General features: G+C 33.2%; 2 protein-coding genes across 2 annotated transcripts in view; both read left to right on the forward strand.

The window, feature by feature from the left end:
- Window positions 1-902: 902 nt before the first annotated feature.
- The window catches only part of ChAT (Choline acetyltransferase), a gene marked incomplete at its 5' end in the record, with an annotated part of 51,028 nt that continues 26,140 nt past the window's right edge, over window positions 903-25,790 (forward strand). The window contains one exon of the mRNA XM_090102179.1: window positions 903-1,050. Within this exon, the coding sequence (XP_089958305.1) occupies window positions 903-1,050 (148 nt within the window). The remainder of the gene's footprint in view (window positions 1,051-25,790) is intronic.
- Window positions 19,215-21,348, forward strand: VAChT (Vesicular acetylcholine transporter). Its single transcript, XM_090102235.1, has one exon. It carries the CDS (start codon window positions 19,215-19,217, stop codon window positions 21,009-21,011), a length of 1,797 nt encoding a protein of 598 aa, XP_089958361.1. The 3' UTR covers window positions 21,012-21,348.

Here is a 25,790-nt window from a genome sequence, read left to right on the forward strand (position 1 = left end):
AGTTATAATAGTTAATAAATAATAGTTCTACATGCACATAATGAATGCACAAACATTTTATTTGTAATCTGGCTTCATACAATGGTTACAAATTTTAAAAAAAAGTTTAGCTGAAATATAAATCTGAATTAGTACTACCTACTCAATCGAATGCCGTCGCGACGGAAAAATGGTCATACTACCTACTATTAAAATTAAAATGATTAATATATTGATTACAAGTCCACGTTTAAATCATAGTTTTATAGGTAAAACATCACTAACCTAAATACATAAACTACAAAGAAAATTTTAAGAACTGCCAAAGTACTTTCGGATGTGTGCCACCGGAAACAGACTCTCGAGACGCTTCCGGCCGCCATTTTGTGGAAACCCGCTCAGTTTATGACTTCCGTTACTTTTCCTACGTAAATGTAACCCCAGCGAATTACAACTTTAATTTTCTCGTACAGTGAAAGTTATTTGGGGTGGCGTATTGTGTCGATTGCCTTAAGCGATTCCTCTTCAATATTATTGAATTAAGGGAAAAAAGAATGATTTGAAGTGTAAATACATGCATTTTTGTTCATTTGTAAAAGAAGGGCGATACTTTATAGTACAAAAGTTTAACTTACGTACGAAATACACGGTAGTCGAGTATAGAATACAACGACGTTGATAGCACATAGTACAAATATAGAAATAAAATTAAAAGTCACTTTTTTGTTACAGATCCGGCGCACCATGAGCCCGCTCTAGACAACCAATACATATCAAACATGCACTGATAGCATAGTAATAAGCACAGATTATACACGATTTCATAGCCAACTAGACTGTATAAGCGAGAGCCTTCGATTTTTGAAATTTAAAAAGTTAGTGTTCGATTTTATCTGTCGCGTGGGGCAGTCGCCCCCTGGGGCCCGACCGTGGAGGACGAGGGGGGAGCGTTGTTCGGGCGGCTGCAGGGCGCGCTGCGGGGCGGCGCCGCAGCGGCTTCGCCCTCGCGTGTCGCTAGCTCCATCAGGGGCTACCTGAGCAAGGTCGGCTCGCTACAGCTGAGAGATACAGGTGAGTTATATTGTTTTTAACAATGTTTGAAATTTTGTAGGCTCTATTTGAATTTGGAACGGCCGCGGCGCGCGGACATGTTTGAAAAAAATGCTATAATCAAATGTGAGTTACATTGACCTAATTACCTACCGAACTACCTAATATACAAAATAAACTTAGTATTTACAAAATAAGCAATTACAACATCGTTATTTCGTTATTTTTTCAGGTCAGTTCTATAAATAGGTACTTATCAGTTTTATATTACACTCAAAATATCGTAGATTACATTGCGATTTTTTCACTGTTCCAATAAATATTTCTATCAAAAATCAGTCTCTAAAAATAACATTTAAAGACAGTTACATAAATACCATCCAATATTAGAACAAACCGGGATGTTATCAAAACAAGAATCACTTGTAAATATAATAGAAGGGAGCAAACGATGTGCAAACATACTAAAACAAAACATAACGAGCAAACACGGGCGGCGGGCTTGTATGCTCTCGTGCGAGGGTCGCGTGTTCGGGACTTGGGAAATATCGTGTCTTGAGTTAGAAAGCTTTTGCTTTTTCTTTATATTTTTGCTCTTTTAAAAATGGTTATTGGACGGTCTGACCTTTGGTAGGAGCGCGTGTCGCGTGGAAAGTGTTCTTATATTTTTTATTGTAGGTATGGTTTCTTGGAACATATTTGAATAAAATTTGTTTCTTTACTGTAATTTTTATTGTACCTATATTATAAAGTGAAATCTTCTTCGTACACATAACTTCTATAAATATGAGATGTATTTTTCATTCATTGGGTTTTCCCATTTTCTATTTTCGTTACATAATCATAATATGGAGTAGCAGACAAACAAATATCTACCATATAATGAATGTTATTACGAATATCTACAACTTACATTCTAATGAATGAATATGAAATTAACAAACACATGAGATTTACCTCATTAAGAAATCAAACAGGAGCGAAGTCGGCGTAGGGACAACGTTACACATATTTCTCACTCAATAAATACGAGACTATAATAGTGCACGGTACATGAGAACAAAATACTTTAATAATTTTCTTTTACCCACTTAATGAAACGTCAAAATATATCTTTATTCTTCCCGCTAATAACGTTGAAAATATATATTTTTACTACTCTTAAAGGTTAGGTTGTTGTCATGGCGTCGTTCTTTTTTGTATTAAAAAAAAATCATCGCCTATTCTAACGAACTTCATAGCGATCAAGTTATATGTCTAGATCTATAGATTTGTGCGATATAAGAAGAAATAAGGTGTTTTCTATTTTTGCGACTCACGCAATTAAATCTAACTTCCACAAATCACTACATAGTATAAAACAAAGTCGCTTTCCCTGTCCCTATGTCCCTATGTCCCTTTGTACGCTTAAATCTTTGAAACTACGCAACGGATTTTGATGCGGTTTTTTTTAATAGATAGAGTGATTCAAGAGGAAGGTTTATATGTATAATAAGATCCATTAAGTAGTGGAGAAGTACTGTTATTTTTGAGGTTTCTAATGTGATGTCGTAAAAAAATTACATTTATTCCGCTTACATTGCAAACGCAGGCTGAACCCTACGAGTTTTATCAAAATAATGTACTAAGTATTATACACATTGAAAAGGTCTACAGAAAAGTCCGCGATGGTATATGTCTATCTCTTATGGATAACCCACAATAACTTTTTTTTGTCATTTACTTTTTACGACAAATAATGGCTAATTTTCGAAGCGATTTTAACCAATACAGCATTAATCCTTAACCAATTAAATACCATGGATACATTGTTCATTTAATATAGATCTATATGGCCCTTTACACCGTATGATTTAAGTGAATATTTTCGAAGATATTACAGATTTAAAAATTGCGGGACGTAGCGTTTGCGGCCGCCCGGCTATGTATTTTATACCCGTGCGATGCCGGAACGGGCCGCTATATTTTTATACCTATACAACGTTCACAATTTTTCTGTAGTGTATTTAGTATCAGCATTGCACCCGTGCGAAGCCGGGGCGGGTCGCTAGTGTTCTAATAAAAACGACTTTATCACAAGAAAGATACCTTCATCGAAAGTCAATAAGTTTCAATGACAGGCAATTTGAAGCCGTCACTTACAGAGTTGTAAGTTTGCTTACAAAGGGATGATTGCCTTTGGCTAAGGGCAGATGTCGACCTCGATTCAAGACTGAGAATGTTATAGGTAGTTCATCTTTGATCTTAGTCTTAATATTTTATTTTGTAAGTTGTAGATAAAAAGTGTTTTCATGAAAAGTGTAGGTGGTTTGAGGTATCTATTTCTCTGCATTTGCTTTGTATTTAGGAATATACTAATTATCTATTTTATTACTAATTTACCAATGTACCAGTTTTCGTTCATTTTTGCAGAAAAACAGGAACGCTTTTGTTAAAGGATAACTTTTAAATATTTAACGAAACACCAAAATTTCCTGAATCCTTAATAATATCTTGCCCTAACCCTGTAATGGTTCTTAACAACATGCAATTAGTGTACGACATAAATACAATTACGGGAAAAATTAGGCAAAATGGCCGAAAGCGCCCTGCGATCGAACCTCCTACCACGTTACTGGGAAAATATCGCTAAAGCTCATAACCATTGTTTAGTTTGTACTTATTCGTATGTGTAGTATAATATTGCGGATTATTAGAAGATATTTTAAAATATTTAAGTATGTGATGGTTTATTACATCAACAATTACATGGTCTTATGTCTCTCTTTCCATATTTTTATAACATCCATACTAATATTATAAATGCGAAAGTAACTCTGTCTGTCTGTCTGTTAATCAATCACGCCTAAACTACTGAACCAATTTGTATGAAATTTTGTACGGAGATATTTTGATACCCGAGAAAGGACATAGGCTACTTTTTATTGCGAAATATGTACCACGGGCAAAGCCGGGGCGGACCTCTAGTTTTAAATAAACGCACAAGAAAATGAAAATTTTAAATTAACACGCGTAATGTTTGTGAAAAACTGCATACATTTTTACATACACCAAAATTCGTAGCACTATTATACAATAATGTTCTATAAAAGCAAGCAATGTACAGCGTTCAACGCGACTTTCCCAAAGAAGGGAGGTAATAATGGAGATTGTAAGAAGGGAACATAATTGATGCAATTAGAGTGAGGTGAAGAAGCAAGTTATATCCTTTGAAGTTCTCGTTACGTGGTTTGCGACGAGCTTGTCTAACATTTACAAACATTTTGTAGATATGCGATACAGTTTGAACGCATTTTTCGATAGAAAAAGTCTTCGTTGACTAGAGTCAAGTTGTATAAAAACATTTAGAAAGTACTATTTTTAACATATTTTTAACTAGGGAAAACGCGTAATAACTAAAAACAGGTTTTAAGGGTGATAATAATTATTTTATTTTATGACATAATATTATTAATAACATTCGTTTATTCGAAAAAATAAAAAATGTGTCTTTCAGAAAGGAACAGAAAAATAAAACAACTTTCAGAACATCGTACACGAAACAGCATCGTGTAAATAAATAATTTAGAATGTCAGTCCTTACGTTTTCTAGACAGGTAACTTGTGCAAGTATTTTCTCTCTCTTCATATTTTCTCTCTGTTTTTCTTGATGCCGTTTTCTCTTTGCGTTATTTCGTGAAGTTTTAGAATTGTAATGTTTGAAATTGATTGTCTTTTTTAATATTTATGTTGAATCCTTAAACAATATACAGATCATACTTTTACCTGCACAAATAATAAGGTAATACTTGCACGATAAACCTAGATATCTCTTAATATTAAAACTAATTATTGAATCTAAAGATGATTCCTTTTCTTTTATGCAGTTTGATGATTATATACGTAATAATAAAATAACAAATTATCTTAATATATATAAATCTCGTGTCACAATGTTTGTCCTCAATGGACTCCTAAACCACTTAACCGATTATAATAAAATTCGCACACCATGTGCAGTTCGATCCAACTTGAGAGATAGGATAGGTTTTATCCTGGAAATCCCACGGGAAAGGGAACTATGCGGGGTTTTCTCTGAAAACGCGGGCGAAGCCGCGGGCGGAAAGCTAGTTATATTATACGTTGATACCTTTACACATTTAAATAACCTCATAAAATTTAAGAACTCAGCATTGCTCTAGGCTCAAAATATACATGAAAATCTAGCTTAATAACGTACGAATATTATATTTATACATTACTCGCCGAGAGTACCTGAGGGGAGACCGGGGAGGGCTGAATCCCATGTCATGAATATTTGACGCCGGCGGCATAAGTCTAAACCCTTGTACTATGCAAATACGAAATTATTGCGTTATTTTAGACGGGGATATTGCGTTGCGTATTTATGTATGATATAGTCAGAGTTTTAGGTTTCAGTTTATATTAGTTAGGTACGTTGTTTATGTAATTTTTAACCTAATCCTGAATTTAAAGCAAATAATAATAAAGACTTTAAGTAAAATGAAAGTATAACCTGTGCCTACATACGTTACATTATAATTGAGATTAACAACTGTGAGCGGGCTGAAAATAGCACAAAACCAACGTTTTATAAACTATTATTTGATTGAAATGGTTATATTCTTGTTAAGTATGTAACCATAGTAACACAAAAATAAAATAACACCAAAACGTTAAATTTCCCAAGTAATTTATTGTATACAAGAAATGCGAAAAGCTCGTATATTATTTACGCAGGTAAATTGGATAACACAAAAGCCTGGGGCGACGGTGTTAATGGGAATTATCGATTTTCCTATACAGTACAAGTTTTATTTTGGGTTTCCTTTTGTGAATAGAATGATAAAATGTATGGGGATTTGGGTAAAGGTGAGAAAATAGGTTTTATTTGGGACTTGAGATTTATTCTTTCAGATCTAAGAATAGTACACTGTACATAAGTTAGTACATAACTAGTTAGTAATTTGTAAACCAGTTAGCAACAGCAGGTATTATATTTATTATAAACCCATTAATTTGATGAAATGATCGTTGAATAAAAAAGGGTCTTTGAGTGATATTATAATCGCGAACTTACTAGGAAAATTTGACAAAGACGTTTACCAAGGAGCACTACAGTTATAAATTTCTTAATTTTAAATGTATAGCATTTTTTATTAATGATTGCGGCCATAAAAATCACTTATGTATTGCACAGAAATGAAAATTATAAAAAAAGCAACAATATTGTGAAAGGAAGGTAAAGTAGACAAATGTTAAATGATATCCAAATGTGACCTGAATTCAGCGATTATTTTGTAACAAAGTCAATAACTCATGTTCCAATAAAAGGAAAATCACGGCATTAATAAAATTAAAGCGGGCCCATTAAATAACTATCAAAGGCACTCGAACGACAACAGCCGATTGTATTATTGTGTCGCGTGGCCCTCGTCGCTTTGACAACGCGTGACAAATGGATTTCCCGGGATAACTAGAGGTGCGGTGGGACACGATCTGATAAAATGCAAACATGGGGTAGAGGGGAATGGTTATGACTTCTAATTAGGATTGCGATAACGTTTCTGTATCTGAAGCTATTACATTGTAAACATTATTAAATGGTAGAGCACTTTTATTGTAGATTTATTTATGAGATTTATTTAAAAAGTAAAAAATGCAAAAAGGTCTTGTATGATCGGATTTTTAGAGAACTTTGAGTGTTATTTTATTATACAACTATCCTAGTGAAAATTGCAAAGTACCTACAACTAGGCTTAAGGGACTATTCTTTGAAATTTTTAAATATTATTTGGATGCAAAGGCAGCATTTTTCAAATAATATAAGTCAGTGACTGTAACGAGATCAAATCTTGCAAATAGACGTAAATTTATCGATCGCGTGTGCAATCAGCGCCCTCTGCCCCGTCAGCGATTTGCTCTCGACGGTTGGAACGTGATCACCTAATCACCACGGTCTCCCCCTACTGAATTTAAATGTAACAACTGTATCTTTGTTTGTGCCAATTCTTTTACTTGTAGGTTAATTAGATGAACCTTTATCTTAGATTAGACGCGATTAATTCAACTTTTTTTTCTCGTAAATGTAATCAATATTTTTTTAGCGTTAATTTTAAAGTAAGTAGTCTATATTATAGTTTCAAACTGTAACCTAATTTTTTAAACATTCGTTCATTCGGCTTTTTAAATCGCATTTTATTTGAGGAGGTAACAAAAGCCTTAATAAAGAAATACACACATTTGTTGTTGTATTTAATCTGTTGTGTTTACCGCTTAATTCATGTTTCTCTAAAGGCAAGTTAATTGAGAGCTTCAAAGGTAAATCTGCCGCAGATTGGTAAATTTTGCACAATTTCCGTTCCCCGAATTATTTTACAAGAGGCGTTGCGTAATCCTCGATTTTGTTGCTCTTGTTATAAGTTGTTCGTTAGCAGTTTAAAATCTAATTAACAGAACGATCGTATGAAGTGGTGTGCCGCTGCCATTTTGAACTTGTGTTTCAAACACGTATTTTATAATTTAACTTGGATTGGGGCTTTGCGGATGCTTAACCTTTGTTGTGTGACATTTACTTATATTATATGCGTAAATTACGTTCTATGTAATAAAGTTTTATGTTTTGTTAAAGTTGAATGAGAATTTTACAATGTGATAGCTAGATAATGTTATGAAATAACAATTAACTACCTAATTCATTTTAGAGATGTTTGTGGTATTTAAATTCGCCTAGATAATTGTCGTAAACTTTTAAATTCATTGTTCAAACTCAACCATTTCTTTATTCAATTAGACTTCTTCTAGAAATACTTTTGAATCGTCATAACAGTTATACACTTACAATTTACTACCGCGTTTATTGCGTTGCATAGATACAAAACAAAATCTTCCTTTTGCAGCATACAGTCGAGTAGAAACCTAAGCTTTTAACATTTATCTATATAACCTACCTTAAGACACAGAATGATAACTAGTAGCTAGCTAGATAACATTTTACGACTGAAAAACTTCCACGACATTACCAAAGCCCCCAGATGTAAATCTTGGTCAATTTTCCTCACGAGCGTGTTACGAGGGTCGTATTAGCTACGTTATCACACACAAATCATCCCCGGTCCCCTCTGTCGGCTAATTTAGCGCGGGTGTACCGAGGAGAATCGGACATGGGGGCGACTCGCTTCTTGATGATTCTACATGGTCATGTTTCGAATGATAGGGAGCTGGGATATCGTGAAATATAAGTGCGGTTTTTACTTATACCTATACTTTTTTTATGTTGTGCGCTACAGATAATTATTGGCTGAAGTAATAACTGTCTAGTTGTACTTTAAATTCGTTTAATGAAGTTGGATACTTTTATGATTTAATTTTGGACAATATCCTTGTTCAGTCCGAGACAAAGCAAACAAAGCAAATCATCCGTAATATCCGTTCAGCTTTTGTTAAATCACAAGTGTTTTAATTACTTAATACTGCTTCCCTCATAAATGTAGAAAAAGCACTATGTATAAAAACCATATGAATAGATATTATAAACTTATAAGTTATAAGCATTTCTAGCAAAATGAACAAAAATGTAAACAGCAATATTATTATTCCCTTCAAAGCCCCAACGCAAATATTTGGTCACGCTGTCTCGCAGCATAAGGACAGCTTCTTAAATGATAAATGTTTAGGGTCGCGAATATTATCGTGTCATAATAGGCGGTGCGATTCCCGCCATTTTTATTGCTTATTTTTCACGCGCCATTACGTTTTCGATAGAGCCACATGTTTCGGCTATTATTTGGTAGTTGTGGTGCCTGGGTTTATTATGGGTAGGATTCGGGTAGTATGGTTTTGATTATTTGTTGTTTATTATATGCATTGGAAAATTCTGTTGGATTTAAAATGAATGGAAATAATAATATGATTGTAGTTAAATTACAAAAATTATAATTATTCTGTTGAAAATACATATATCACGATTTATTGTCGGCTGTAAGAAAGATTGAGGCTTAAGTTCTACAACGATTGGTGATTGAAATCAACGGATATGTTCAACTTATGTAGACTATTATGATGTATCGACTTGTATGAAAGTTAAAAAGGTCATTTGTTAAAGTGTTTCAAAGAAAATAAAAGCCATAACGTGATATGGCATTTTTAATTCCTATAAATTATTCCAATATGGCTTGGAAAATTTGCCAGACAAAAACTCAATATCTACTCAAGTTTTTTCTAAAGAAACATTCTTTTGTTTTCAGTTTTAATAAAGACAAGGTATACCAACCTTATACCATTTTTAATAAACTGTTGCCCTTTGTTAATGAACCCTCGGTAATTGCAAGCCACAATAGAAGGGAGGGTGCGTAGGAACCTCTGAGGGAACCCTAAGTGTTTTACGTTTGTGACAATTTTATATCTTTTCCCTGTATTCGGAAAATTAACTGGATATAAAGGTCGAATTGACCTTTGCCCATTAATTATATGTATAAATTCAAAAGCATTGTATTTATATATGGACAGTATTCAGGGGTTGTTATTGGTTTCTTTGGCTGTTTCTATTGTCATATTGATATTTCACGTCAATTAATCTGATAATAACATGCGATATAGGATTGACGTAAAAAAAACAGAGGTTTTCCGCTTATAAGTGGTGTTATTTCCGCTTTTTTTTTACTCTAGATAGGGAAGCGCTTGACCACAATCTCGCCTGATGGAAAGCTAAGATGCGGTCTAAGATGGTACGCGCTTCCCTAGTAGGTACCGGTTCACTCTTCGCTTGAATATTTTTCGGATTCCGCTAAATTATTTTTCGGATTACAAATACCTATGAATACCATTCAGACGAATAAATTGAGTAGTATTAAAATAAATATCGATAATTACGTTTATACTTTTGCAGAAGATTTCCTCAATCCCTATAAACATACAGATTAAATTTGTGACTTCTTATCTGTATCACTTGTTAATTTATAAACGGATATCATTATCTCGTCAATAATATAATTATTAATTATTGTAGAAAACTTGTAGTAAACTTCTCATATATAGGTACCTACACTTTCAAAGCCATGTCAAGTCCGATAGCATTACACCCGACACTCGCGATAAAATTCCACAAAGGGAACAAATGGCTAATGGAGAGAACAAAGTGCCTTTTTTGGACACGTCCCGCCTGACAGCGTGAGGACGGTCAGCAAAAAAGGCTTCATATATTTTTTAAATTTTGTTGCGGTTTTCTAGTGAAACTTTTAGGCTTGAAATAAGTTATGATAGGATTTGTATATTTTAATTATTTTGAAATGTTACTTTGTTTTCCTGCTATTGAATTTCGACTTGTTTTGCTGTTGACTGTATATGGGGGTATGCATAGGCTCTCAAAGTCCCCGTATTTATATCACCTAAGTATATAGTCATAAAGTTAATGCTGGTACTATATTCTTCTCTTTAGTACCTACATGAGTACAAGTTTCCTTTTGTGAGTATCCCACAAAGGGAATACCCACCCATAGGCACAGATTTGATACGGTATAGAGTAGCAAAAAGAGAAACGCTTATGCGACGACAGCTATAATAAGAATTCTCTAATAAATAATGGACTTACAAAGCTTCTCAGTCTCTATTAAGCTTTTTTAAAACAATTTTAATTGTCTAACATTTACTAAGATTTCAACTTCGCTCTTCATAACAATTAACAAACACTGGTTCGTACACAAGTCTATATTCTTTTGTTCTTGCATTGATATTAACCGACTAAATAAAACATAGTAATAACCATAACAACTGTTCCGATTTGACATTCAAATCTGTTGTCATAACAACTGCGGAATATTTGCGCCATTTCTAAAAGCGGAATGCTCTGTGGAATTCTTTGGAACATTTCCTCGAGGGAGACGTTACGTAAGATTGGCTGAGGGAACTTGTAATTTATTTTTACTGGAATTTACTGCGAGTAGCTGTTAGTAGTGACTGACGTCTTTATATGGGGCACCACGTATGGGGCTTGAGGCGTTCACTATCTTTGCTATAAAAGGAATGAAACAAAAGAAAATGTTATATTTTGCGAAATGTGGATAACACTGAGTAAAATACGGCAAAAATAGCAAGAAGATAGATAAATTGTTAGTTATCTGGTCAGAAGAAATAAGTCAAAACGCAGCTTTCAGAAGAAAATATTATTATATTAGAAAATTGGAATAAAATGTAGTACCTAGTAAAGCACTACGTTATTAAAAAACAGGCCAAACCCAAATAACATATTTATATTTACATAGTCGGATACGTGGATTTTGATATTGTTAATAACTAAATAGTTCTATCTAAGGTTACCTGTGATAATATGAAGCTAAAATTAATACATTTTCCTTTGAAATACAAGCTCAGAGGGAGCTACGAACATGTTAGTTGAAACATGCAGACCGTGTTACATTTTGACACATAAAATTAAATCTTAGCAAGTAAGAATTAGAGTGCATTTTTACAAAGCTATCCTTAACATCCCCTACCGTTCACCTTTTATTTTACGCAAACAATTATTATGCTAGATAAGTGTGAAAGTAATGACTGCGCTTTCATTAAAAATACTTAGTACGAAGCAATAAGGTGTATTTTTGTTTTATTTTAAAATAAATTAAGAATAGTGAGTGTGTTGTTAACTGCGTTGAAATATTTCAAGATGCTTTTGTATTTGGTCGGGTTATAATCGTAAACAGGTAAAGCGTTTTCTTTATAAACACGACGTAATATTTATTGTATTACTTTTTCCATGATATTTTGCATATTTCTTACCTATAAGTAAATGTAATTGGAAATGAAAATAATAATCTAATAGAGGAAGAAACGGAATTAGACATATATGTTATTTTTCATTAAAAATATTATTAAACATATGTTTTCAACCATAATACGTTTTTAATATAAATACTAAATAGAAGCATCTAAAAATGTCTCTGTCCGCCAACTTTGTAATAAGCATGAAACAAGCAAAGAACTTGGTAGTGACTGCTAAGTTAATCAAGTGCGGACTGCGGCGATGTTTTCCTTCATTCCTTTTGTTATTATGTAGGAAATGTATCGTATATATTGTATATTTTTCTAGCTTAGTGGTCATTGTTTTATTGAGGTTTAGTTGAGTTTATCCGCTTTGAAAGCATTCTGTGAACAAAAGTTGTTATAGATACAGGTCTTGAACTTAAACATGTCAACTATTTTGTGTACATACATTGTTTTAGTATTTAATATTATCTGGTTAGTTCTTTGCGCTAAGAAAAGAAGAATGCTTTGCATTGAAGTCCTCAATAAGTACTGTCTGTTATGCTTATTGCTTGTGCAAAATACTGAGTATTTGGTAATTATTAGAGAAAAAATATTTTACTCCATTAGGTGACTACACTAAACTTACAGAAGTTATGTGAGGCTTTTGTTTATTCAATATATAATAAACATTACGTGCGTCCTTATAGTATGTCGTCTTTTAAATTCCAATAGGCTGATGGCAAAACTTTTGTCAGGAAGGTATTCAAAATGAAAGTTCATAACGAGAAATAAACTCAAAGTAACTTGGATAACATAATTTAGAATATGAACGAAATGCTAACGCGATGCTTTTTCCTCTTTTTCATTTCTTTTCTTATTACAGAACTGTAATGGATATATAAACTTTATTATTTCCTCGACTGTTTGTTTATTCTTTTATGGTGCAGATGATGTTGTGAGGTTTTTGTTCTTTCAACAATTGATATATTTTGAGGACAACTTGAAAATATATTTTCTTCGAGTTTCCTGTATCACTACTTTAATAATCGTTTCGTATCAGTATTTAGTAAAAGAGATCGAAATTTATTAGATGGGTTAAGTCTTAAGAAATTTAACTCTATTGGATGAATTATACGTATATTATTTGAAACGTGATAACTATTGAGTTTCTTCCATTTTTCGCTCGGTATAACAACTTCCTAAATTGGTAGTCGGCACTTATTATCTAGTAATATAATTGATTTACTCCATCATGAATTACATTAGCGCAAAGGCCTTAAAATCTTTTCAAATGAAAACTAAATATGTAACTACAAACAAAAAAGTAAACAACAAAGTTAGTTCACTCTAAAATATTGCATAACAACCGTTAAAGCCTAGTTAGTCAAAAGTACATTGTAAGCCCAAATAAATGTTTGAACGTAGCGCTAACCAAACTGACGAAACAAGATTAGTTGGGCAACCCCTCTGAACCCCCCGCACCCCCGCAACCCGCAACCCCTCGGGACGTTGGCGATATAATCCAGTTTAACCATTCTTCGCAAAATGGGATTCGGAAAAAGCAATTTTTTCCCACTTTTTGTGCGACGAGAAATGTTTTATTTTCGTGAATTATTTTCATGCTTTTTCCTTTAGTGTGTGTATTCTTTATTATATTTTTTGTTGAGAATGAAATTGCATTTTACTACATGCTTTTGTATGTAAAATTATATTTTACTGCATAATCTAATGATGTTCGCATATAGAATTTTCACTCCTGACCTCGCATATCTTTTTTATAGGGAATATTTTTGTCTTTTATCTGTTTTTGTTGTAGTGGCGTTGTTCATATTTATGATTTTTGAAACTTTTAGATTATATTATTTAATTAAACTTCTTTCTTCTTATTGATTTATTTCAATCAAGGTTTTACAGAGTGGCTACTTTTTACCAGCTAGGTAGTTGTTGAAAATGCCTCCTAGTTTTTGTTTATTTTTTGAAGTGAAACTTTAGCAGCGTTGAGAGTATAACATCAAGCGACGATTTTGGTAATTTTTAATCTTTCCAAAGAAGTTTCACTTCTGATACGTGTGCTCGGCACACACGCTCTTTTTATTTCTATGATTTCTTCCTTTCTTTAATTGTAGAACCAAACAAATGTATACGAAAGCTTCAATTATAAAACCAAAAATGTATAGAAACAATACGCGAGTTAAGGGCCCGCATAAAGGGCGCTAAGGCCCGGGGTCAAGCGTGCCCTATCGCAGTCGCGGAGGGCCCTTGAGCTGACCCGCTTCGAGATCATTCTGTGACGTAATAGTTGCATCGATTTTGTTTTAGCATTGGGGATGGTAATTATTTTGATATGGTTAAGGCAAAAGGTGTTTCACTGAAAAAAATGGTATAGATGTAAAAATCGTACATTCCATATTTTGAAAGGACCAACAAATCCAAATGGCGGTTTTAGGTGGTTTAGTATATATATAATTTAATGAACCATGATGCTTTGTTTACATGTGGTAGGTGTATGTAAAACTACAAAATATTGGAAGGATGAAATTACCTATTTATACTATGTAGTCTGAACAATGAAGTTTATGAAAACTTAACATATTCTTTGTAATTTTATCAAACGTCATAACCACAGTTATATTTTTATTCATATTCTTCATACATACGCAAACATTATCAATAGCTCTACATTTTACAATAACACGTTAAATTCGTCAAAATAAACACAAAAGGCTAAGCCCGTCGTGGACAGAGGGTTGCGATGAACAAACAAAAGAAACACGCCTGGTGCCTCACAATACGAGTGTATGTACATGACTTATTAATTTTAAGTGAATAGTCTTAATAACTAGCATTTGTTTATTATTGTGTGGAACTAAAAATAACGAAGAAAAATAATTAGTGTGCTCTAAACAGGCTCTAAAGGTACAGGCCTACAGGTTACATGTTTCTCCTCAATTCTTGTGATAATTTGCGCGATTTAGCTTTTGTTATACCCTAACCTGTTATATCTTCACAGTGGTTTATGAACATTTTTATGTATTTTGTGTTTATAAGTGATAATAAGCGGAATTGTTATCGCGAATCAAAACTGAGGTAGAAGAAAGAATGAAGGTAATTTGTTTGGGTATAAGGGAAATAAATTATAGAAAACGGATAACGGGAAGTGTTAATCTGATGTAAGATAAAAATTTAATAAGTTCATAGAAAGTAATAGAACATTTTAATTGTTTGTACAACTACAACAACAACAGCTGTTATTAGTCAATGACTGCGACTTATGACAAAGTGAGGGTAGTCGGTTTGGCATTAAATAAATAAACACCTGAATATCAAATCACAATCAAAAATCAAAAGGCACACTGATGCAATATTTTTAAGGGAATATTTTGTAGCATTCGACAGACATACAGTTTATCATAGTTACTGTAAAATATTCAACTCTACTCTTCGTTGCGAGTAACATCAGTGTTTTAAAAATAAAAAACGTAACATAAATTTTTAATAGACTCCCAGCAAAAGTTTGAGAATAAAAGCGAGCTTCATATTTCTCAAAATCGTTGAAGTCGTAAAACATTTACTGCGCCTGAAACTGTTCATTAAATATTGAAAACCATAGCATCAGCCCACGTCTGCGCTAAATTCGCTTTGTTATAAGGTCGAGAGTTTTCCATCTGCCCAGCGTCCGATTTTTAACTTTATTCCAATGGAAGAGAGTTTAAATTTGCTGTGGAAACACATTGAATAGAGGTTCAATCGCCCTACCTCTCTTGGGAGAGCGCCCTCTGGAATAACCCTCACCTGGCCTTTGAAGACGCCGACGGTACAGTCGTAGACAACTTTTTTTGAATAGAATTTACTATATTATTTATAAAATATGAAGTGAAATTAATTTACTTCACTTTCCAGCAGTATTTAGTATTAGCTGTGCCGCGCGGTTTCACCCGCGTGGCTCCGCTCCTGTTGGTCTTAGCGTGATAATAATATATAGCCTATATTACTCGTGGATAATGTAGCTTTTGAATGGTGAAAGAATTTTTAAAATCGGTCCAGTAGTTTATGAGCCTATTCATTATATTCATTACAATCAAACAAACAAAGTTTTCCTCTTTATAATATTAAGTGTAGATAAACATTTTTCTATAATTGTATGTAAAGACAAAAACATTGCTTGTATGTGATGCTTAAAATACCTGCATTCGTAACCCATGCTTCATATTTTGTCACAAGATGCATTTATCCTTTATTATAATATTCATGGACGATTGTTTCTTCTATAGACTGCATTATGCTAAAATTCACAATGCCCAGAAGAACGTGCCAGAATTAAGCTTCGTCTCCGTTTTAAACTAAATCACATTTAAATTTAACCAATAAATGTCTACGTGAGTGTACCGGTCGTTCATAGAAATAGCAATTTCATTAAAATTGAATGTGTCTGTTTACCTTCACGGGAGGTGCGGCCGGGGTGGAACGAGGGTGCAAAACACAGCAAATCATAACTTATTTTTGTCTATATTTGAAACAGAAAGTTTTCAACTTATTTTTAGTTGATAATTACATTAATGTTAGACTAAAATGTGTATTTTGCACGCCTCATAAGCGAAGCGTTGAGGTGGGTACTACTGTCACTTCGCGCAAAACATCTGATTTTTCAAACTTAAAATGTCTTTATGTATCATACATTGCACTTGTAAGATAATACATACACACACATATTAAGAAAAAACACTATTTTTAACGTTCATGATATTTTTGATGTCATTTTTGTTATTTAAACTAGTTAAAAAACAGTTTAAAAAAGTTCTGTCTTGGACGTCCGTGTGTCTGTATGTGCGGATCCTTTTTCTTGTTAACACGATAGCGAGCGAAATACTTTACTAATCGAGTCTTTTTTTTTCTCTTACGCTTGAGTATGCTCAGGAATAGAACCCTTTCATTTTTCAGGGTCTGATTCGATGTGGTTTAATTGTTATTAAATAAACAAAAATAATAATTAATAAATATTTATTAAAAAAAAAATATGAGGCGTGCACTTTTGGATTTTCCAAATTATTTTAAAACTAGTGTTACCATTGAGGCAATGAAAAATAGTTATATCGGTCGTTTTTATTAAACTTACATGTTACTTTTAAGGCAAAATGAATTCTATCGATGCTTTTCCGTCTACGTTCAAATGGTTGATTAAGATGATCAATATGGTTTAACGACTATGAATATACAATCATTACTTTATCTGAGTAATTAAAATTATTCTTAATAAAAACAATTAATATCAAATAACCTTACAATTAAATATCATGTTTTATCAAACTATATTTGAACTCCAACCCAACCATATTATTAAAGTAAGCTACCAAAAGCACAATTGAGTATTGACCATTTACACACTAAAATACAATCAATACATTTCCACGGAATTCACCTTCGAGTTTTACGTAACATTGCAGTAGGTATTGTTAATTGGATCAAGGGCATAACGGAACAATATAAAACTTAAAATTTCCCAGAAATAATGGCCCTTGCGTGTTTCACACACGGAAACCTGGCACTTTGGCCGACGTAGGAAATTATAACTCGTAACTTCGAGAATAAATTCTATTAATATGTCGTTCTTACCTGTATTTTTTATTTATATGGAAATGAAAACATGGCTGTAATCGAAAAAGCTGTAATTGAAACTACAATGATCGTGATGATTACACAAATAAGCTTTTCAATTTATGATTGGTACTTGAAAGAAAGAAGAAGAAGAAGAAGAAGAAGAAGTACTTGTTGAAATAATTTTAACATTGAATATTTTTATAGAGGTCAACTTCAATGTATAGAATAATATTTTTAGTGTTGTTATTCTGAAAATTTAGAGTTTGAGTAGTAACACTAATCTTGATGATATTATAATTCATAAAATATGCGATTTCACCAAGAAAAGTACAATTTTTGTTCTAGTCTATAGCATTTAAAACCACACAATCGATTTATAGGTCAATGTTACATTATGATTATATTATTAGTTGATATAAATATAAAATTACTATTCAAAATAGTCAACTTGGCATAAAAAAATTGAATAATACGTAACAAACATACAAATTGTAATCACCTGTAAAATTTAGATAAACCTACTTTTTTGTAGCCGTTTAAAAATAAACAAACTGATGTAACAAGGATTATTCAAAGTAAGTATTTCACGTGATCAGATTGAGCGTGTAACAGCCCTCTCCCGCGGTCCACAATTCGGATGCTGCGCGCGTACCACATCTTAAGGTCCCATCTCCCAACTAGAATTTATATAAGGCACGTTATGGCTTCAAAAGATTACTTTCGGCCGGATCGGCATAAATGTAATGAGAATTTATTATGAAAGAAACCCAATATTGCGGGGATTATTTTTCAAGATTATTTCATTTATTTATGCTGTTTCTAATGTTATATTGATAGCCTTTGATGATAGAATTATATTTTTATAACGTCTTGTAAATGAAGAGAAGTCTTTGTATACATATACATATTTGTATATAATGAGAGCATCAATTATATACTACTACTACCTACTACATTAGTTACTACTACTAGAATATAGTTTGACTTGTATACGTATATTATTATTAGTCTGTGGTTTGACTTAGGTATAATTATTTTTCTGTTCATCATTACCGGTGATATTTTTGACTGTTAGAAAACCCTAACCTTTTGAAAGTTTCATGTCTGTCCATTTATTGTGTTTTACATTTTTGAACATTTTATAAAGAAGAAGTCCTTAAAACGAAGGGCTCAATTGAGAAACAAGCTCCCCTCTAGATAATGACGTTGGCTGACGACGCTTGACGCAAATTGAATTTGGGCCAAACAAGTCGTTAGGACCCTGAAAGGAAAAACGAGCCGATTTCTCTTACTTCTCTTTGATTATACCCAATCAAAGTTTCTCTGATTGACCTTCTTTTGGATAGGTAATTAGGCCACGACACTTTGATTAATTCCGTATTAAATATACTAATGACAGCTTTTTATAAACGGAAATAGGATTACACCAAACTTTGTTGATTTAATTCATCATAGGAAAAATTATACGTACCTATTAATATGATTATTTTAAGTTAATAACTGATTGTTTTTTGTTTTGTGTACTATGTTCAAAAGGACTCTGAATCGTCTTTGGAATTCGAGGATCTTGTAATAATGGGATAGAGGAACCATGCCAACCAACAGAAACCAAGACCGACTCAAATTCCTTTTGAAACAATTCCACCCTTTCATTATTTGACGAGGAAATGATATTTAATGATCATTTCTGTTTGTTGTCAGGTTCCGAAGTCCCATTCGAGGGTCGCGGCGAGGGACAGCGTTAGCAAATGTACACTGGAATTATCAACGAAGCAATAAATATAGAATCTTATGTAAACGATATGCTGTGTAATAAGGTACATTTCTGAGAGTGAACAAAGCGTACCAAGATGGCGGAAGAAGGACCTCAAACGATCTGGCAAAAGATCGACAGCTCTGTCATCCCGTTTATCAACCTAGAAGTGCGGGAAGTGAGGGAGATACTATGGGAGAAGATCAAAGAGCCGACGTCGCAGAGGAAGATCATCCTAGTTATAGTGTCTATAGCCCTGCTGTTAGATAACATGTTGTACATGGTGATCGTGCCCATAATACCTGACTATTTGAGATATATCGGCGCTTGGGGTGAAGATGGCTATGACCATGTAGTTACTCTAGCTCCAATTCAAGAGGGTAACCGTACGATCATACCGACTAAAATTATTCCTGCATCACATCAAGGTCAAGACTCAGCGACCGGAGTACTTTTTGCATCTAAAGCTATAGTTCAACTTATGATTAACCCTTTCTCTGGTGCCTTAATCGATCGTATAGGATACGACATACCCATGATGATCGGACTTATCATTATGTTTCTCTCAACGTCAATCTTCGCCTGTGGAAGAAGTTATGGTATGCTGTTCTTTGCTAGAAGTCTACAAGGCGTCGGGTCAGCGTTTGCTGATACGTCCGGTTTAGCGATGATAGCTGATAGATTCACAGTAGAGTCGGAACGTTCAAAAGCCCTCGGCATCGCGCTGGCATTCATCAGTTTCGGCTGTCTTGTTGCGCCTCCCTTTGGTGGAGCATTGTATCAGTTTGCTGGAAAAGAGGTACCGTTCCTTATTCTCGCTTTGATTTCCTTGCTAGATGGGTTTATGTTACTCCTTGTCATGAAACCCTTGAAAACTCAAATGAAGGAAGCTCAAGAACCTAAGCCAGACGGTACACCAATTTGGAAACTGTTGATGGATCCGTACATAGCGGTATGTGCCGGAGCACTCATGATGTCGAACGTTGCGTTAGCGTTTTTGGAACCTACAATATCTTTCTGGATGGAAGACAATCTTACTAAAGATAACTGGAAAATAGGTATGATATGGCTTCCAGCGTTCTTCCCACATGTGTTAGGTGTTATAATTACGGTGAAAATGGCCAAGCAATATCCGCAACATCAATGGCTTATGGCAGCTGGAGGATTAGCATTAGAGGGGCTATGTTGCTTCTTAATTCCCTTCGCCAGCTCGTACAAAATGCTCATGATACCAATTTGTGGCATATGTTTTGGCATTGCCTTGATCGATACAGCGTTGCTCCCAACACTCGGGTACTTAGTAGACGTGAGATATGTGTCAGTATATGGCAGCATCTACGCGATTGCTGATATATCTTATTCATTTGCATATGCTGTGGGACCCATAATAGCGGGAGAAGTGGTTGAAATGATCGGTTTTACTGCTCTCAATTTCTTTATCGCCTTCAGTAATCTTCTATACGCGCCTGTACTAATCAAACTCAGGCATATCTATGATTTTAAGCCATTCGAAAATGAGGCGAATATCCTAATGGCTGATCCGCCAGATAAAGAGTATCAGACGTATAGTATGCAAGATCAGCGGCCAGTAAACGGGGAGTATAAGAATCACTTGGAATACTCCAACGTGCAAGGGCAGGATACTTCTATACAGGAGTCGAATGTGGATAATTCTCGAGGCGACTACCAGCAAGGTTATCAGAATTATTCGCAAGGTTATGAACAGCAAGGGTTCCAGCAGGAGTCGTACAACCAACCGCGACAGCTGCCGGCTCAGCCGCAGCCCGTGGCCAGCAACCCGTTCCGCGCGGCGACAGCGGCGTCTCCCGCGCCTCCCCCCGCACCGGCACCGACCCCTAACCCCGTTCGGAACCCCTTCCGACAAGGCTTCTAGAGCTGTTTAGTGTTGTTGTGTATATTTTTAAATTTACTTGTTGTATAATTATAAATGTCTTATAGTAAACTTCGATCACTGAGTCGCTTACCGTCTGCGACGTTATTTAGTATCAGACTAAATATTTTATCTAGCTGTGCTTAATGTCGTAGTTTTCGAGGCTGCTCATGAAATGGCACCAGAGTGAGTGTCGAAAATTGGCTACTAAATGTAGTTTCATGTGCGAGTAGACTCTAATGTACCTATCACTTAGATGCCATTTTGTAAACAGAATTTCTTGTTGATCTTGTTCATACTGATTACTGTTAAATGTTTCGACAAGTTTTCTCACAGAGAAATGAAACTATTGTATTACCATTTATATATTCGGAAACGAGATTTCATAAAAATTTATAAAACTTAACACGTTTTATATTATCGAAATGTACTTGATAGGGATGTAATTATATTATGGTATTTAATATTAGGTATTTGTACCTAAACTACATAAAAAGCACTTATTTTATTTAGTACTGTTAAGATGTTTCACACTATAATTCATGTAAGGGCCTAACATCGATGTATAGTAGTTAAGGCACTTACTGAAACTACTACTACTTATTGCCATCCATGAACTATTTTGGTCGTGATTGTAAGAAACTATGAAACGATGTTTATTGGAATATTTCGTATGAAATACCAAATTATGGGAATTGACAAAAATCTATGAATTTCACGACCATAATAATAAATGGAATTCAGTATTTACAATATTGATATCAAACACACTTTCTAATTTTCCATCTCAAATTGCAAGTTAATTTTTCTACGTAAATATTTACTAGAATCATAACGATATAATTTTCATGATAGAGTGTTAAGGTAGCATTCGGATCTGGGCGGTCGCGACCCGGTAGCCGCTGCCCCGCAGCTTAATATTCTATGCTTTCAGCAATATTAGGATAAGGTTTAATATCAATTCGTAACTGTATATCAATTATTATCAATTAGATTAGTCCTCAACTTGTGATAGAAGTTGCAACCAAGGTAACAAAACATATCAGAATCTTTTGATTCACCCTAGAGTAAACTAAAGTAATGTTAGTGATATTTTTGTGTGTGTACAGTAGTGTAGATATATTTGGGATAAAATTAAATATATTTTAAATCATTCGTAACATTGGAACGGCGTTTTGAGCGCTCTATAATTATTAATTATTTTAATACATTATTTTATAAAACAGATCATTTACATAACTTTTGTTACAATCGATTACATTTAACGAATCGATTTTTTCGATTGTCTGCCGCGATAACTGGGATTTTTAACTACTTATTTTAACGAAATTATAAATAATGGTAATGACTTGTACAAGATATGACGTGCCCAAGTGTCAATTGATTGATTGTATAGAGAGTATTGTTTAATGTAATATTATATTTATTAAATGTAACTATTGAAGATAAAATTATTTGCGAAATCTCACAAATATTTCAAAATAGCAGCATTTTTAACTCAATTGAAGTTGATTATTTTGGCATTGTATTGAGTGATTTTTGAATGGACGATATGTTTTGAAAGTGTTAATAAATATTAGCCTGCAAAGTACAATAGGATTCGTAGAGATGAGTGCACAAATGTGGTGATGCGCACAACTTTCTATTATTTTCAAGTGCACAAAAATTAATGCATACAAGACAGAAACTGAAAGCGTTGGCTGTTACCGTACTCGGTACGTGATAAGAGTCTCTATCATATACTACGTAAGGGATTTAATCGCTTGCCCATCGGGATACCGCTTCCCGCGGCGGTAGCGCATACCGCTGTAGTTCAAACCACAGTTCAAACATTTCTTCAAGGGCTGAATCGTCATAAGATTTATGTATCACATCGGAGTGTTTTGTAGTATCAAAGAATGTTATAAAAAGTATAGTTGAAGAAATATCGCATTAATTCTTGTGTGCATCTGTAATTAATGTAAACTAGGGTAAGGTTGGTGATCTGTTGATGTAAGTTAAGGTCAATTTTCGTGTCAAATTCTCCCGAAATTCAATTAATAAGTAGTTATTGTCAGCGCTGATATTATGCTTATTGTTAAATGTGAGTGAATTTTTGTTATATTGTTGTTTAAAAACGTTAAATTGAAAGAAAAAGTAAAGGAATGAAGTAAGTTTCAACTCAGTGAGCGGCTAATATTCGAGGATGGCCCGGTTTTGATGAGAGAAAATATTTGAATAATTTTATTAAATCAGTTATTTACCTACTTTTAAAAATGTTTATTGGTTGTTATTTTAATTTATGATTTTATTGCTTTTTTAAATAATGTTTCCTATAGCTTGTCGTTTTTTTTGTTTTCTTTGAGTTTGAATTCTGGCGCCTTTGTTTTTTGGCGCCTAGAGTTATTCTGTCGCTCTATTCATAAGCCGGTACTGTTTGAACGAATCAAAGTGCATTCAAATTTGAAAATTATCAAAGTACGTTTTTAAATGAAAATATGACTAAAATTCACGATTCATTTGAAATATAACGCTGAATATATCACTAAGTGTTAGTGGTTTTTGTCTATTTTAAATTAGCAATAATGTAACCAGCTATATCACATACATATCACTAGAGTAAGGTTATACAATTTATTATTAAATTATATACAGTAGTTATATTTATATATATAGGATTACACACATGGTGTTTAGAATAGGAGATTCACAATGAGCTAATAATATTTATTTTGATTTAAAATTAGAAGTATTTTTGCCATTAATGACAGGATTTACAATTGCAATGTAAACATATCAAATATACACCTTTATCCAGATTTACTATTGTCTTAAGCTCCTTTAATACAAATAAATGTTATCAGCTCATTGTATTTTAATATTTTATTGTATTTTTTACAAAAGCTTCATAATTTTTTCATATATATTTCGAACACGCACATTGTAGCCATTTTATTGTAGTTTTTATGACTTTTTAGGTTTACTTACCGAAAACTGGCTGCAAACTTAAAAATGGTTTATAGTATTTAAATTCATAAAACGATTCTATTTTTATATTACCTATGTAAAGATTAAAATAATATGGAGGGAAAAATATTACACACGATGTTACTAGGTCTACTTATAAGGTCAGATTATTGACTTTATAAATTTGAAAGAAAGAAATGATGAAAATTGATGTATTTGTGGTATAATATAGGTATTTTAAATTCCTTTTTTTTTTCAATATTTATAGTTTTTAAGTTTGCAGTTAGTGTTACCTTTTTAGATCAAACCCGTCCGATAGTATCTATCTATCAATAAATTAATTATTTTCAACTTTCATCATTAAATCTTTCTCATAAATATCACATATATTATAACCTATTTTATTATTCATATAACTTATCGTGTTCATATTAAAATTCGTATTAAAAATTGTTTTAGGAAAATTTTACCTATCAAGCCACATGAATACATATTAATTTATTATCATAAAGGTCAAATAAAATCCAGGGCTCGTTCAATTTATGCGTTTCGTGATGGACGGCTGCGGTGCGGCAACAGTGCAGCGCCGTGAGCGTTCGCGGTACCGGCGCTGCGCTGTTGCCGTACCGAGCGTTTTGTATGAAAAAAGAGGATCCTTCGTGCACCGTACTGCGTACGTCTTAACGCACCGCTTCGGCACCGCAGCTGTCATCAAACGCATAATTTGAAAGCGCCCTAAGGAGAGCGAATTGTACTTAAATTAATATGAACGCGAGAAAAGTCATTCGATTAATTTTATTCCTATTATAATTTGTAAATATTCTCATCTATTATCACTTTTAAAGTAGAAATTGTAAGGTTTATGTTAAATTAGTTTACCTGTTTTTTTACTAGTTCTAGTCTTTTGTTTAAATCGTTTTTACTTTTGTGTCATTTTAAAATAATTCCTTAGGCTAACTAGTGTTAAGTAAGAAATGTACATATAGAAGAAAGCCCACACAGAAGCGAGTGATATAAAAATCTTTTTCTCATACCATAATCTCTTCTGTCTCCTTTCCTCTCTTGCTATAACCTACGTCTATCTCTTTCTATAACCTAACCATAAAAAATGTAGTTTAAACGTATTTTACTATTTATTTTGTCATAAGACTATTACGTACGCTAGACGAGGGTATGGAACGTCTAAATTTTAATGAAATTTCCTACAAATTGGGAAATGTAATCTTGTTAGAAACGTTTGGGAACTCGGATGCTGTGGCATTATTTATCTGTGCCACAAATTTGATTCTACCCGCTTTATTAAGGATGTACATTGTATGAGTTTGTAGGTTTTCCGTTTGTAGAGCTTTTGAAAAGATCGACTATCGTGTTTAAAGTTATTTAATTAACGTATGAAAGAAAAAGGCTATTCTCAATTTTTTTAACGAGTAATTAATTTAAACAAATGATTGATCAAATATTTTTAAATATAGAGCTAAATTAAAAATCATATGACGAACTTACCGACACAAATTAAAAAGACCAAACCGAAATCTTTAGATCTAAGACCAAAATAATAAATAGTAAAGTACATTTAAATTTAATATTCTCATTTAATATTTCAGAAAAAATACGGTTACTAATTATCGAAGTATCTTAAGAGATTGATTATCGTATAGCTAATTAAGATTTCCTCTACTTATATGTATTAAAGAAGATTTTCGCACGCGAATAAATCTTTAAATTAATTTATACATATAAGAAGTTAGTCTCTTTCGCGTAATCGCTATGTAGTTAATTCGTTTTGCTTCTAAAGCAGTAATAAAGTAAGGTGTAAATAATAAAAAAGTACATTAA

The sequence above is a fragment of the Colias eurytheme genome, chromosome 5 (genome assembly GCF_061535395.1).
Source record: "Colias eurytheme isolate Ceu_HAF_F1 chromosome 5, ilColEury1 Martin Lab GWU primary, whole genome shotgun sequence".
In the NCBI taxonomy this organism is placed as follows: domain Eukaryota; kingdom Metazoa; phylum Arthropoda; class Insecta; order Lepidoptera; family Pieridae; genus Colias; species Colias eurytheme.

Coding starts and splice junctions, on each gene's coding strand:
- VAChT (XM_090102235.1), top strand. CDS start 19,215: ATGGCGGAAGAAGGACCTCAAACGATCTGGCAAAAGATCGACAGCTCT.